Consider the following 15,506-nt stretch of genomic DNA (forward strand, 5'->3'; position numbering starts at 1 on the left):
AACACTTCCCCTTATTCCTACACACACTTCTATGCTGGAAGTTCCCACATAATCCCTCTGTATGAAGAGGAATCTAAGGTGTTGGGCATATTGGACCTCCAAGAGCTGAGAAAGGAAAAACCCAGTGAGCAGCCTTGGGTGGAGTAAGTCAAGGGACACGTAAAACACAGGTGCTGTTGAGAGTTTTATTTGCCTACATGGCCAGGCACAGGTGACATGTCTCCAAATAAGAAGGTAACCAGGCTTTTTGGAAAATCCACTAGAAGAGTCCAAGAACACTTAGCCCAAGGAAGATTCGGATGCCTGAAAAAGAATGAGCCAAGATGGGGCTACTGCTTGGTTTCCTCTGAACTCTTGGTTTCCTCCACACTCTCTTGTCTCAGCCTCAGGATCCAGGTCAGCAGCAGCCCCCGGAGCTGTGCCCACAGCCTGAGCCCCCAGACTGCTGGCCACTGCCACGGTCACAGGAACTGGAGCTCCTGCGCCTGCATCTGTGGGACCTGCGCCTGTGGTGGCTCAGGAAGCAGCCTCCCTCAGAGCTGGGGACACTGCAGCCCCCAGAGCTTGTAGCACAGCAGGAGGAGGCTGCAGGCAGACACTGTGCTGTGCTCTTTGGGGGGCACTTGGGGGAGGGGCACTTGGGAGGAGGCTGGCACTGCTTCTGGTTCTGCTGGCAGGACATATTGGCCGAAATCTGACCTAGGAAAGTATAATAGAAACATTGTCGAGAGAAGCATCCGGTGAACATCTATTGACTTCATCTGTCACACACATGCCTCCCATGACCTGTTGGCTCCCTAAGCCAAGATCTCTATGATACAAACAGGAGCATGGAAGCACACATCCATTTGTATAAAGCATCTCATGACTGTCAGGTAGATCAGCATACATCCCTAGTAATGCACTCAGAACAACAATAAAAAGCTCCCTGACCAGCACAAGGACTCCTTCCTCCCTCACCATTACCGACCCTGCCCCCCCCCCAACTGCCAACTGTGGGCCTCTTCCTCAGGTTCTAGTTTAGATCCGGCTTGTCTGTCCCACACACTCCTACATGATGAAATGGTCCCAAATGGGCACTTACCAGATGCAAAGGAGAGGGTGAAATTTCTGAGCAGGGAATGGATAAGGAGTCCAGGGCAGGAGCCTTTTTATTCTGTGTGGAGCTGATGAAGCATCATCCAAGCATGTTGCTATTTTCACAACAGAGGAGGTGACAGTGCTAGACACTTCCCAGTTACTGGCCTCCAGGGCTTTCCTGTGCACATGCCTAAAGAACTCATAAGGTGGAACCAGGATGCCCTGTGACTGCAAAATCACTTCCTTTTGTTCTTCCCCAGACTTTGTTTCACCCTTGCCCATTCATTCACAAGCTCTAACCCTGTTTGGTCACTCAGCAGTATTAATATGGAGATGTATATGGCATGCCCATCATTCAAAACTTAAATACATTTGATCTGATACAATCAGTGCTATCCTGGATGTATTTATGAAGAGTCCAGGCTTAAGGCCCCAGTCTTTATAAGTCAAGTCCCCATTGCACTGCAGACCAAAAGTTGATGGGATGGGGCCTTCAGGTGTCCTCTGAGAGTGGCAGCAGAGAAAAGCAGTCCTGTAGGGATGACATGCATACAACAGGGGCACAGAAAGACCTGAGACCAGGTACAGAGAAGGGACTTGGCACTCCAGAGGTGACAAGAATCACAAATTTTATTATTAAGAGGAAAGATCTCCTCAGTCTCCTCACCGCCACCCCCCTTAGTATCTGGCAACCCTCATTCTACACTCTGCATCTATGAGTGCAATTCATTTTAGAGTCCACATGTAAGTGACATTATGAAAAATTAATCTTTCTGTTCATGGCTTATTTAATTTAATTTAATATCTTCCAGGTTCATTCATGTTGTCATAAATGACATGATTACCTACTTTTTCTTTCTTTCTTTCTTTCTTTCTTTCTTTCTTTCTTTCTTTCTTTCTTTCTTTCTTTCTTTCTTTCTTTCTTTCTTTTCCAAGACAGGGTTTCTCTGTGTAGCTTTGCACCTTTCCTGGAACTCACTTGGTAGCCCAGGCTGGCCTTGAATTCACAGAGATCTGCCTACCTCTGCCTCCCGAGTGCTGAGATTAAAGGCGTGCGCCTCCACCGCCTGGCGATTACCTACTTTTTAAGGCTGATTGATATTCTGTTACTTCTATAAGCCCCATGTTCTATATGCATTCATCCACAGATACACATTTAGGAAGATGCTTTATTATGGCTGTTACAAATGGTACTGCAATAAACATGAGGGTATATATCTTTTCAGTGTATGACTATCCTTTATCTTTGGGTACATACAAACAAATGAGATTGAGGCTCAAACAGCAGTTAACTTTTAAATTTTTCAGGAACTTATACTATCTTCTATAATGGCTGGGACACTTTACATTTCCAATAAGTATTCCCTTTCTCCTCCAAATTATTGGCAATACTTGTTATTTCTTGCATCTTTAGTAATAGCCAGTCTGACAAGTGTGAGTTTGCCTTTTTAATTTTCATTTCTCTGATGAGTAGGGATAAAAACCTTTCTTCATGCATCTATAAGCCATTTGTATGTCTTCTTTTAAGAAATATTTCCTCAGGGTGTCTCTCCATTTTTTAAGCTCAGTTTTTTTTTAAATCTTTGCTATTGAGATCTTAGCATTCTTAATATACTAGGATATTAACTCTTTATAAGATGTATCATTCACCAATATTTCCCACCCTATCAGCTGTCTCTCGACTCTTCATTGTTTCTTTGGCTGTGCATATGCATTTTGTTTTGATAGAAAGTTGTCTGCCATGTGTATGTGTGTGTGTGTGCGTGAGAGAGAGACAGAGACAGAGACAAAGAGACAGAAAGAACGAGACAGAGACACAGAGTAGTACTTAAAGTCTGGCTTCTTGCATTTTAGATTCATTTCTGTTGTTTCGTAGATCAATAGTTCCCCCTTTCTTTATCGCTAAAAACATTCCATTGTGTGTGTATATATATGTTATATGTATGTATACATATACGCATATATAAATATTTGTATGTATACATATACACACACTCCATGTTTTTTCTTAACCCATTCACAAGTTGAATGTCATTCAAGAGGCTTTGAGTTTGAAACAATTATGAATAAAATCACTGCACGTATCAGCACTGAGCTTTTCTATAAATACAGCTCTTTTCCTTTGGATAAATACTAAAGAATTGAATTTCTCAGACAAACAGTAAGAACATGTTTAATTGTTAAGGACACTTTTAAAGAAACTTCCAACATGGTTGTAAATTTGTCTTCCTGTCAGCAGTGGCTGAGCTGAGCCGCTCCCCAGCCTGGACAGGATTCCATACTGCCAGGTAAGAGCTTTTAGCTGGTGAAGTGTGCAGGTAGTCTGTCACTTTGCTCTTAATTGCATTCCCCTAATGAGTAATGCACTAAGCTAATTTGTCACCCATGTAGCTTGGTTGACATATCAGTCTCTTTAAATATTTCCCATTTTAATCAGACTGTCCATTTATTCATGGTTTTTTATTGCTTTTAGAGTATTCGAGATACAAACCTTCAATCAGACTTGTGCTTTGCAAATCTTTTCTCCGAGTCTGTGGATTTTAATTGTGAATTCATCAACAGTCACTTGCCCAGCAGAAGTTTTAGTTCTTTAGTTTGTCTTTTGCATCTCTCTCACTGTAACCTAAGGTGGCTTCAAGTGTGTGATCCTGCTGCTTCAGTCTCCCCAGGATGGAAATTAGTCATGTGCCACTTCAGGCATGTTCAGTCATGGACCACTACCTCAGCCATTCTAATCCAGTATTTTCCTTTTGAACTGTGACTTTTTGTCATATATGAAAAATTACAATAAAATTACATAACCAAAGTCACAAAATTGTGTCCTATATTGTATTTTAGAAGTGTTTATTTTGTGTTTTACACAATGATCTATTATCCATGCCTTTCATATGTATGTGTGTGTGTGTTTTGTTTAACATACAGATGCTTGATTGCTTTGGCACCAGTTTTTAAAGTTATTTGTTTATTTTATTTGAGAATTTTATACATGCAAACAGTGTGTTTCCTGCATGTGAATCCTTCCCACACCCCTTCTAATTCCTCCCATGTCCCCACTATGAACTTCTTCTCTCAAATTTATGACCTCTTCATATTCATATATTCACATATCACAACACACACGCACGCACACACACACACACACACATGCACACACACACACACACACACACACACACACACACGCACGCACACACATGCACACGCACGCACGCACGCACACACGCACACGCACGCACACACACCCCACTGAGTACAACTCATGTTGCCTTGATATGCAGGCGTTTAGAGATGACTGCTTAGGACTGGGGTCTCATCCCTCGGGGAGAAAAGGGGAAACAGAAAAACAGAACAAAAACCCGATTGTCCCTTTCTCGGCAGCCATTGACTGCCTGTGGCTCTTCCTCTATGGGTGGAATCTCATAACATATTCCTCCATCTATTCTGACATGTCCTTCCTCCAGCAAACTACCTTTGAGTCTCTGTTTGAAATATATTCTGGGTCTAACTTTGGACACTAAACATCTGAGCTGTTTCCTGTCTTAGGAACCAAGGGCTCATTCTCACTACCCATCATGTTAGTCATTAAGCTTTGCTGACGCCCCTTTTCAAATGGAAGATGCTCCTTTTGATATTTATTTGAAAGTTTTTAACTATGGGTTGCTACTGGGTTTTGTTAAGTTACTTCCCCATTTCTAGGGAAATGATTCCTTATCTTTAGCTTCCCTTTATTTTGATGTGAGGTTCTGTCTTGGCTACTTCACTTATTTCCCTAGAACTGATGTCCTGTCTGAATTTTTCTACACTTCTACAAAAGCGTACTTTTGGAAACTACGAGTGTCTTCTGGGATGTATTTGTAACATGATGCTGATGGTGAAATCACAATAATTAGATCTGCCTAAATCAAAGTCGCTAAGGAGGACCAACAATTCAAGCAGTAATAAATAGACACCACATAATTGCTTAGAATCTGAAAAGGGGTGTGTCACATGGTCATAGAAGCCAGTCAGGCAGCCTTGGTAACACAGCCCACCAGGCTTTGCCTCTCCTGCCCCAGCTCATGACTTCAATGCCCGACTGGCTCAGAAGAATTAAGGAGCTTCTTCCCCCTGATGAGTCACCCAGAAACCTTGTGATTGACCAGCCATTGAATCCTGCTCTTCAGTTGCTGCCTCATGACTCAAGATTGACCCTGTTTAAACCAAGAGGAGTCTTCATAGTTGCTTCTATATAACAGTCAGGCAATTGAAAAACTATTCAATTTTATCCAGAGAGCTGAATCCCTAATGAGGTTAAGACCTCTTCTTACATACCCCACAGAACCTATAATTTCTCTTTTATGTACACTGTAGCTGCAGTCCATCATTTGGTATATTTCCCTTTGGGTGATTATAATGCACCAGTGAGGACAAGCCGAATCTCTAGTTTACAGTTGTGTCCTCAGTGCTAAGCACACAGTTGACACACAGTTAAAGTCAGGAATTAGGAGTTAATGACCAAGTAAGAAGAAATTCAAGGAAAAGAGACAATTATGGTCATTAGGAAGGAGTGGATCTGGCTTGTGCAAAGTCACATAGGAGGTCAGGCTATACTCCAGTGTGTTGCTAACATCTCTGTTGGGTTGACCTCTGCATCCCAGGTGCTCGTCTATACTAGCAGTTCTTAACCTGTGGGTTATGACTCTTTTGGAGGTTAAACAACCTTTTCAGAGGGATCACTTAGACCATTGGGAGACACAGATATTTACATTGTGATTCACAACAGTAGCAAAATTACAGTTATGAAATAGGAGTGAAAATAATTTTATAGTTGGGGGTCACCACAACATGAGGAACTGTATTAAAAGGTCACAATGTTAGTAAAGTTGAGAACCACTGATCTATAGCAAGGCAGTCCCGAAGAACTACATTTGGAAATAAGTTGTAAACTCAGAGCTCTCAGGAAAATCAAGAAGGAAGCTAACCACACTCATGGGGCATTTGTCTGAGGCTTGCTCTGCCCAGCACAGCTGCTGAGAATAGAGATGTACTTTCCACTCTTCTCTGTGTGTCCTCATCACTGAGTCTTAATGGAAAACCATCTGTATATTCACCACGCATCTGAAACCCCTTGCCCATGCAGTATCTAGTCACAGGCTCTCAACAATGTAAGAGAAATGACTCCCAATGCTGCAATGAGGCTGAGACAGAAAGCTCAGCACCAGGCACCGAGAACCTCATTCCGAGGAGGAAAGGATACAGGCAAATTCCTTCCCTTGCTGCCTCCTCCACTGTGTCCATCCTGGCCTGCATTCCTAAGAGTCACTGCCAAGTCCTGTCTACAAGGGCCATAAGCTTTCCACAAATAGGGGTTTCTGCTAGGTATTCTCCAAATACAGAAAGAGCCGGGTTCACATGCCAACTTGGCCTGTTCTTCTAGTGCCTGGGTAGAGAACAGAGTGGGAGATACCTGGCATGATCCAAGGGATTCCATCCACATCAGCTTTCCCCACATTCCTGTAGTTCTTGGCCCAGGAATGAAACAATACATTAGCATCAGTTAATATTAGAATGAGGAGAGAAAAACATAATTGTCTAAATTATCATATAGGCTTTAATGGCCATAAATAATGAGGCACATTTACTATATTTTTATTAATGATATAATTAATTATAAGATACAACTAACTGTGAATACTGCTCATCACCTGGTTTCTATGGGTTAGTTCTAAGCCACAAATGTTTTTCTCTATAAGAAAATACAAATATATGATCTGATATTGTAATAACCAAAGTATTCAAATTGTATATGAATTATTAAAGTTGTTAACTATAGCCCAAATTATGTTTTTCTTTGAACATAGCATGATATTAAAATAATTTAGTCAGATTTCAGTTCACACAAGTTTAATAATGTCACACAGAAGACATCTCCACCTGTGTGGTATGATTATTTATCTACTAAAAGTTAACAACTTGCTTCTGTCCCTGAGTGCTCAGAATATCCACTGTACTATTAGAAGCCATGGCGTCATGAAGGGACTGTCACCTAACAAGGCTTCACACACTTCCCCATCACTTCCCAGGCACCCCACGGCTGGAGCTCAGGGGGCAGCAGTGAATTACATCTACTCATGTTTACTGGGCAGCAAGGGTCTGTGAACATGACAATATTTTATCATTTAAGATTTGTTCTTGTGAGCTATTGTGTATGTGCTGTGTGCCTGTAAAGAATTCATTTGTAATCATGCCAAGGGAAGTAATACTCCAAGGCATGTGTCCCAAAAGAGGAAAAAAGAAAAGGAAGTAGGAAGAAGGGAGGGGATGAGCAGTTTCCAGGAGACCTCAGTAGGAGGCCTATGGACAATCTTCCTTCTTCCTGGTTCACTCCTTAGTTGGACTTCAGGGAAGTACCAGAAAAACTGCTGGACATACATTTAGGTAACACCTCCTCTGGTTGTGAAAGCAGAGGCATACCCAAGTGACATCACCAACTGCACAGGATAAAAGAGCTCTGGCCCTGGGCTCCTCTGCCACAGCATCCTCAGATACAGACTTCTCCTGCATCCTCTGCATCTAGTGAGTATCCAGCAAAGGTGGGCCTTGGCATAGGAAGTTGGAAGGGAACATTATGATCACAGGGGATGAGAGAAAAGGGATGAGGTCTTCCATAAGAACCTAGACACAAAGTGCAATAGGGAAAATAAGGAGTTACCAGTATTCAATTACAAAAACAAGTTTGTAGTAGGTGATTATTCAAAAAGGTAGAATCACTAGGTGGCGGGGTGGTGAGGAGGGGAGCAGGGGATGACAAGACTCTGTGACCTACAGAGGCAATAGGAGCTCAGCACCCACTTCCCACACTTCACCTCCTTTCCATTCAGATGTTCACACTGCTTGCTATGATAACCCTAGGTTATCCAGATCACTTTTCCCTAACAGGTACATCTGCTGGGGATTCTTCATAGATACAAAAGGCTGAATTCCCAGGCAGACTTAGCCCGTGCTTCTACTGTCTGGGTAGAGAACAGAGTGAGAGGCACCTGGCATGATCCAATGGATTCCATCCACATCAGCTTTCCTTCTTGCATTTCTTGGCCCGGAAAGGAGACAATACCAGAGATGAGGCAACCCTGGACTGTAGATTACTGACAGTTGTATACTTTGCTTCCACAGGCTGACTGACTCCTGCCAAGATGTCCTGCCAGCAGAACCAGAAGCAGTGCCAGCCTCCTCCCAAGTGCCCCTCCCCCAAGTGCCCCCCAAAGAGCACAGCACAGTGTCTGCCTGCAGCCTCCTCCTGCTGTGCTACAAGCTCTGGGGGCTGCAGTATCCCCAGCTCTGAGGGAGGCTGCTTCCTGAGCCACCACAGGCGCAGGTCCCACAGATGCAGGCGCAGGAGCTCCAGTTCCTGTGACCGTGGCAGTGGCCAGCAGTCTGGGGGCTCAGGCTGTGGGCACAGCTCTGGGGGCTGCTGCTGACCTGGATCCTGAGGCTGAAGCATGAGAATCTGGAGGAAACAGGAGTCCCAAAGGCCAAGGGAAGCACAGCCTGCCTTGTCTTGTTGGTTCCTGGAGGCCCTTCTCTACCTGTCAGATGCCCAGGGCCCCTAACCCCTACCCTTAATGTAGAGTGGCAGTGCCTATCCCTGACTCTGACCAAGAATAAAGCTTCTATCCCCATCACACTGGTGTCTTCACTATCATTGTTCTCTGTCTCTCCCTTTTAATTCTCAATTCCAGGACTGCACAAATCCAGAGCATAAAAAATCATAGCTCCGCATTAGCAGAAGTTTAGAGGTCTCTCAGTTCTGCTAATGCTCACTTCAGTTGAAGCAGCAGGGGAGGAAATGGACAGGACTGGCTGGGGTTTCTAACAAGGAATGATGTGCCCTATGAAATGTGGAGTGTATATCCACCTCACTGTGAAACCCTGTGCCAACTGGAGGAGCTATTGTTTGCTTTGATAAATGATTTCTAGCATCTAATTAAGAAACAATGAATTTGCAGTTAGGTAAGTATTCAAACAGAGTAACTCATTCTTTTTAAGTGGAGATGTTGTGTCTTTCCAAGGCATGTATAGAAATACTCTAGACAATTTTGGTCATGAAAAAATAAAAATAAAAAATGGGCGTAGGACCAGGGAAATGCAGACTAAAACCCCTGAGATTCTATCTCACCTAGTCAGAATGTCTATGATCAAGAGAGTAGTGATAGCACATTGGGCAAGTTTCTGGGGAAGAGTGACTGCAGTGGGAATATAAATGAGTAACACCGCTCTGCAAGTCAGTAGGAAGACTCCTCGAAAATCAAAACCAGAATGGCCATGCAACTCAGCTGCCTTTTTTCTGGACACATACACAGAGGAGTTCACATCCAACCATAGTGATACTTGAACATCCATGTTAACTGCCTTGCTATTCACAATACAGGAAAGGAAAGCAGCCCAGTTGCTCATCAACAGAAGAACGGGCAATGAAAATGTGGCATGTGTACACCAAAGAATTTTACTTACCAGTAAAGAAGATTGAAATTGTGAAGTTTGCAAAGAAATTAATGGACCTGTAAAGTATCTCATGAAGTGAGATCACTCAGACTCAGAAAAACAAAACTGACATGTTCTCTCCCACAGTTGGATACATTTAATGTTTGTGTGTATATGAAAAAAAGGAGTGTGGGTGGGTGTGGACTATGACACTAGATCAAGACTGGGAAAGGGTGGGGAGGATTAACAAAAGGTGGCATTTAACATAAAAGTGGAAAGGGAAATACTGAGGCCAGAGGGACCATGGAGGAACAGGTGATGGGGAGAGGAGGAAGGAGAAACAGATTTTGTTGAAAATTTTCATAATTAAACCTAAATCTTTGTATGCTAATATACATTTTAATTAAATTAAGCTTGGGCTTATGATGAATACTGATGGCATTTTGTGGGGGCATAGCCTGAAACATCCTACAAAACAGAGGCTAGACCCCCCAGCAAGGAAATAGTCATTCCAAGATGCCAGTAACAAAAAGACTAAAAATTTCCAACTTTAGTAAAAAGTACACAAGGATGGCAGAGGAGAAACAGACTCGATAAAAACTCTAACAGGGAGCTCTGGGGAGGAAATCAAGTTAAAAACAGTATGTCAAGGAGAGAGAGGGAGCTGAGAGTTTAGAAAATAAGATGATGATGAGTATGAACACCAGACAGTTAGGACAAAGGGGAAGGGAACTGAGAAGTACTGGTCATATAGTAAATTTATATAATTGTGTAATCAGTAGTTCACTAGAGCTTACTGTGCACAAAGCCCCTAAGGGATGAACACTCAATTCTGTAAGTAACATGTTCCATCATTTCTCTGAAAGGCCACATATTTTATAGGGGAGAACCTGCTTTGTTCCAGGACCCAAAACACACGGCTTAAAAGCAAGTCCCTGTTCTTGGAACTTAGCACTTGACCATCCCTAGAGACTTTTCAAGAGATATGTAGAAATAGTCTTTTCATTTAGCTTAGCCTTTGTCAACTTGAGTTTTGATCTTTTAGTATTCAGAACTAATATCCTAGCATATGACCCAAAAGTCCTCTTTAATAATTTGTTTCTCATATTTGAAACCTAAAGTCTAAGACTTAATATCATTTGCAATCATTTCCTCCACTTGTCTTATCCACCTGCCAAACTCTAATATTCCTGAGAAGAGCAGTACACCAAATCCTTCTGGGGGCTCTCAGAATAAGATGGAGGGACATCCCAGAAACTGGACTCATTTTCAATTGAGAATGCAAGAGAAATTGATGGCAGTCTGGGTATGAAACACACAAAAAAACTGTACATAGAACTTTAGAGGTTAATTGAATTTTAAAATCAAGACTTGAAAATATATGGTTATTTTCATTCCAGGATCCAAGGAATTAGGGTTTTCAAAATCTTTATAATTTCATAAAGAAAAGAATTTCCAAAGAGTGATTAAGACACTTTGACAAGGTCTAGGTCAAGTCCACACTCTAGGAAAACACAACTCCTTGAAGACAGAACCTCAGCTGCCATGCTTCAATCTATCACCACAAGATGCTCATATCTCACTGCTGGAGAAACTGTTGTGAAACACTCCATCATGGGCCAGCCAACGCTGTCAAGTTTTGTACAATATATGACCCAAAGCTGTTCAGGATGATAAGGTGGACAGCAGACTTACACTACAATGTAAGAAAACTTGGCCTTTAGCTTAGGCTTGTTTCCAAGCAGTTCATAACTTAAATTAACCTGTTTCTATTAATCTACGTTCTACCATGTATTTTTTACCTCTCTCCCATTTTATACATCTGACTTGCTCCACATCTCACTAGCATCTCTCACATGTCTAAATTCTAACCCTCTGAGTTCCTCTCTCTGCCCACAAGTCCCACCCACCTAACCTCCCCTGCCTAGCTATTGGCCATTCAGCTTTTTAGTAAACCAATCACAATGACACATCCTCACACAGTGTAAACAAATATCCTACAACAGTGGACTAAGAGCTGCCACCGTGTGTATATGATCTTGGTGTGTGGACCAAGAGCCATGAACCCAGAACCAGTGGACCATTCCACCAGAAAGTGGAGACCAAAAACCATTGTGTGGGTTAGTGGCTGTATTCACATTCCACGTGTCTGGATAAGCACCAGAAGGAAATGTATCTCTAGTGTTAACAGGAAAACTTGACAAAGCTAATTTAAATCCATCTTCCATGGGTGTGACTACATTGCATCACTGGCACTATGTCAGGTGTACACAAAATCACTGCCCGGTTTGTTACTAATCACCTCCTATTATTTTATAGTTCACCTTTCAGCTGACTTCCCCTGGGTATCCCAACCTAAATGAGTTAGTTCCTTTTATGACGTATGTCTGAAACCTTGAGACATACAAAGTGGCAGACTCACAAATGGCTCAGCAGATGAAGTTTGGGTCTTGATTCTGACATCTGTACTCCACTGTGCTCTCACCACACAGTGGCCTTTTCTCTTCCCAAACACCCATACCTTATGATAGTCGTCACCAATAGAAATCAGGAGGTCAAGCCAGGGACACTCGGCTCCCAGTCAGCATTTTTACTGAGCCTATCATTGCGGCTTTTACTGTATCTCACATTTTGCTCTCAGGTATGAGCTTTATGTGTGCTATCTGCTCTCTGAGGACCTCCCTGCTTCCTGAGTTTAATGCTTTACTCTCAGTGCCCCAGAACCAGCTATCCCTTTGGCAGCGGTGGAGCTCCCGATCCCACTCTTCCTGCTGCATCCCCAACACTGTCATCTCTGACAGGCGCCACCTCATCTCAGCCACTCCCAAGTGACATTAAATGACAACATCACAACACACGAGGCGACAAAAGACTGATACCTGTGAACTCTTGCCTGAGCCTTGATGACTCCTCAGATGTTCATCAGTGAGCCTGTCACCTGATGCACTGACTTAACTACCTGTCTATCTGTCCCGTTACACAGCAAGTTACCCAACCAGGACTGTGCTATAGGTGTTTGTGGTTAGATGCTTTATCACCCCATGGGTTATATGTGTATCACTGTATCTGGTTTGCAATATTAGCTTGATTATTTTATTTAAGTATGGAACTCTTCACAAATTTGTGAAACAGTCATCTCAAAGGGAACTATGTATATATATGTGTGTGTGTGTGTGTGTGTGTGTGTGTGTGTGTGTATCAAAGCATATGATATGGGAACTTAAGGGTGCTATAAAAATTACTCACTAAACACCAAAGAAGTCATAGGAGGAGAGGAACGATGCAAGAACACAGGCAAAAGTTAGTGATGTCAACTCTATCTTAGAGTAATTGCGTCCAGTGTGAATTTATTAACTACTCAAAAACCAGAGGAGGCAGAAGATCAAGGACACAAAATCCCTAACAACACACTCCTAGGCAATCAGAACAACCTTTGGGTGTTGTATATCACAAATGCTTTCAAGTGCCTGTGGAACATTCTACAGTATAAATTAAATTTGCTCCAAAAAGAAGTATAACTAGACTTTGAAAAGATCACACAGTGTGTCTCCTCTAACCTCAGTAAGAGAGAAGCTACAGCTCAAAATTAGAAAGAAGACAGACCTGTGGGGTGTGCTGGATGTCCATGTCTGCCTGTGATCCATGTCTGCCTGTGATCCATGTCTGCCTGTGGTCCATGTCTGCCTGTGATCCATGTCTGCCTGTAGTCCATGTCTGCCTGTGGTCCATGTCTGCCTGTGGTCCATGTCCGCCTGTGGTCCATGTCTGCCTGTGGTCCATGTCTGCCTGTGGTCCATGTCTGCCTGTGGTCCATGTCTACCTGTGATCCAAGTCTGTCTGTGATCCATGTCTGCCTGTGGTGCATGTCTGCCTGTGGTCCATGTCTGCCTATGGTGCATGTCTGCCTATGGGACATGTCTGCCTGTGAGCCATCCCTGCCTGTGGTGCATGTCTGCATGTGGGGCATATCTGGCTAAGGTACATGTCTGCCCTTGGTGCATGTCTGCCTGAGATCGATGACTTCCCTGGGGGCATGGCTGCCTGAGGTCTATGAATGCCTATGGTACATGTCTGCATGTGGTGCATGTCTGCCTGTGGGGCATGGCTGCCTGAGGTGCATGTCTGGAGCCTTAGCTACTTGGGAAGCTGACATGTGAAAACTGCATATTGAAAACCAGCCCTGACAACTGAGTGTGCTGTCTCAAAATGAAAAAAAAAATCAGAAATAGTCATAAAGCAAAATCATACTCCTAAATAACCAATAAATTAGAGAAGAAACTCACAGGACACATTTTTTTTTAAATTTATAGATAATGGGAAAAACACCACATCAAAATTCGTGGACTATAGTTGACAGAACACCCATATAAATTATAGCTGTGACTACTACATTGAAGAGGAAGCAAATCTCACACCAGCACCCTAACTTCCTCTGCTCAGACACTGAAGAAAGAAGGGTAAATGAAGCCTTTAATGGAAGATTAAAAGGAAACCGTAAAGGTGGGGTTCCATACCACCCACAATATATAGCCCATATGTTTACTATTGGGCCATGGAAGGAACAATTATACAACAGGAACAACTCTGAAAGCAGATGATAAAAGTATTACCCAGGTAACTTCATCTCCACGTTGAACAGCCCTTTTAGAACCCGATTTTAAAACTCTTTTGAATTTTTTATTTTTTGTGTATGGGTGTTTGGCATGTGTATGTCTGTTCACCACCTACATGTCTGGTTCCCTCGAAGCCAGAACAGGAACCAGACTTACAGGCTGTTGTGAGCTACCATGTGGGTTCTGGGAATAGAATCCAGGTCCTAAGAAAGAGCAGCCAGTGCTCTTATCCCCTGAGTCATCTTTCCAGTTCCCCTCTTAGGAAGAACTTTTAATAAATGACTGCAAGGGGTTTAAAAATCTGCTAAGTGAAAAAGACCAGAACAAAAGGCTCTTGTTCTTGAATCGTTTCATTTACACAGTGTCCTATGTGGCCATAGGCAATTGGTAATGCAGGTGATAGTGGATATGGGCTTTATCTGATAGTATTAAAATTGTTATGAAATTGGTGATGACAATTGTACCTTTTGAATATCCTAAATCCACCAAAAGCTTGCACACCTTATAAAGGTGGATTTTCTGACCTGTAACAACAGTTATGGTATTTATTGTCCATCTCTCTCCTCCAATTTTACATGAGTGTGACTCAAATAAATGTCATCAAGTAAACCTCATTATGGTAACAAGAAAATCTTGAATTGGCAATTAGATTTCCACAGTTGGAAGGAGAGAGTCACCACTGACCTATGAGTTATATGATCTGAGCAGAATGTACCAAGAAGATAAGCCTGAAAGGCTGCAGGCCTACCTACCTCGTAGCACCCATGAACATTAGTAAGTCAAGAGCCATCCATCTGGGCCAGACCCTGAGTTGCTGCCGCCTTCTCTGAATCACAACATGCCCATTCTCCCTGAGATGGCACCTCTCCCAACAGGAACCCTGTGGTGCAGTTCTCAAATCCTTTGCATTTGTGGAGTAGGGAAGTTCCTTCTTCTGGATCAAAGATTCCATAGGCAGGTAGGGACAGAACATCTGGAAACTCAATAATAATATGGCCTGTGTTTCACGGGAAGATTCCTTGCTGATAGTTTCTGAATGCTTTGATGTAAAACTTGACAAAGTGTGAGCAGGGTTATTTTTCAAGTGCTATTCCCAGCTGACTTAAGATTTTTACCCATCTTGTCAAAAATGATGATTGTCCTTCCTTTGGAAGAACCACAAAATAGGTAAAAACAGTGTTCACTTCTGCTGATGATCTGAAGCCCCAGCCTTGTTACACAATTCAGAGAACAGAGAGCCCCAGCTCTGGACACCAACATCCTTATTGCCTTGGTGTTTGTCCTATATAAACTGCCCCCTTGTTCCAGACTGCATTTACAGTGTCATCCATGCTGCCTGGCTCATGGGCCATG

The 15,506-nt window shown here is 42.8% G+C and overlaps 2 protein-coding genes across 2 annotated transcripts; one reads left to right on the forward strand and one right to left on the reverse strand.

Moving 5' to 3' along the window:
* Positions 1-379: 379 nt before the first annotated feature.
* LOC118585247 (late cornified envelope protein 3D-like) lies at positions 380-687 on the reverse strand. The gene has a single exon (XM_036189518.1). The coding sequence runs from the start codon at positions 680-682 to the stop codon at positions 398-400; it is 285 nt and encodes a 94-aa protein (XP_036045411.1). The 5' UTR covers positions 683-687; the 3' UTR covers positions 380-397.
* Positions 688-8,248: 7,561 nt separating this feature from the next.
* On the forward strand, positions 8,249-8,732 carry LOC118585282 (late cornified envelope protein 3D-like). Its single transcript, XM_036189631.1, has one exon. The coding sequence runs from the start codon at positions 8,253-8,255 to the stop codon at positions 8,535-8,537; it is 285 nt and encodes a 94-aa protein (XP_036045524.1). The 5' UTR covers positions 8,249-8,252; the 3' UTR covers positions 8,538-8,732.
* The last annotated feature ends 6,774 nt before the right edge of the window (positions 8,733-15,506 follow it).

Source organism: Onychomys torridus, chromosome 6 (genome assembly GCF_903995425.1).
Source record: "Onychomys torridus chromosome 6, mOncTor1.1, whole genome shotgun sequence".
Lineage (NCBI taxonomy): Eukaryota > Metazoa > Chordata > Mammalia > Rodentia > Cricetidae > Onychomys > Onychomys torridus.

Coding starts and splice junctions, on each gene's coding strand:
- LOC118585247 (XM_036189518.1), bottom strand. CDS start 682: ATGTCCTGCCAGCAGAACCAGAAGCAGTGCCAGCCTCCTCCCAAGTGC.
- LOC118585282 (XM_036189631.1), top strand. CDS start 8,253: ATGTCCTGCCAGCAGAACCAGAAGCAGTGCCAGCCTCCTCCCAAGTGC.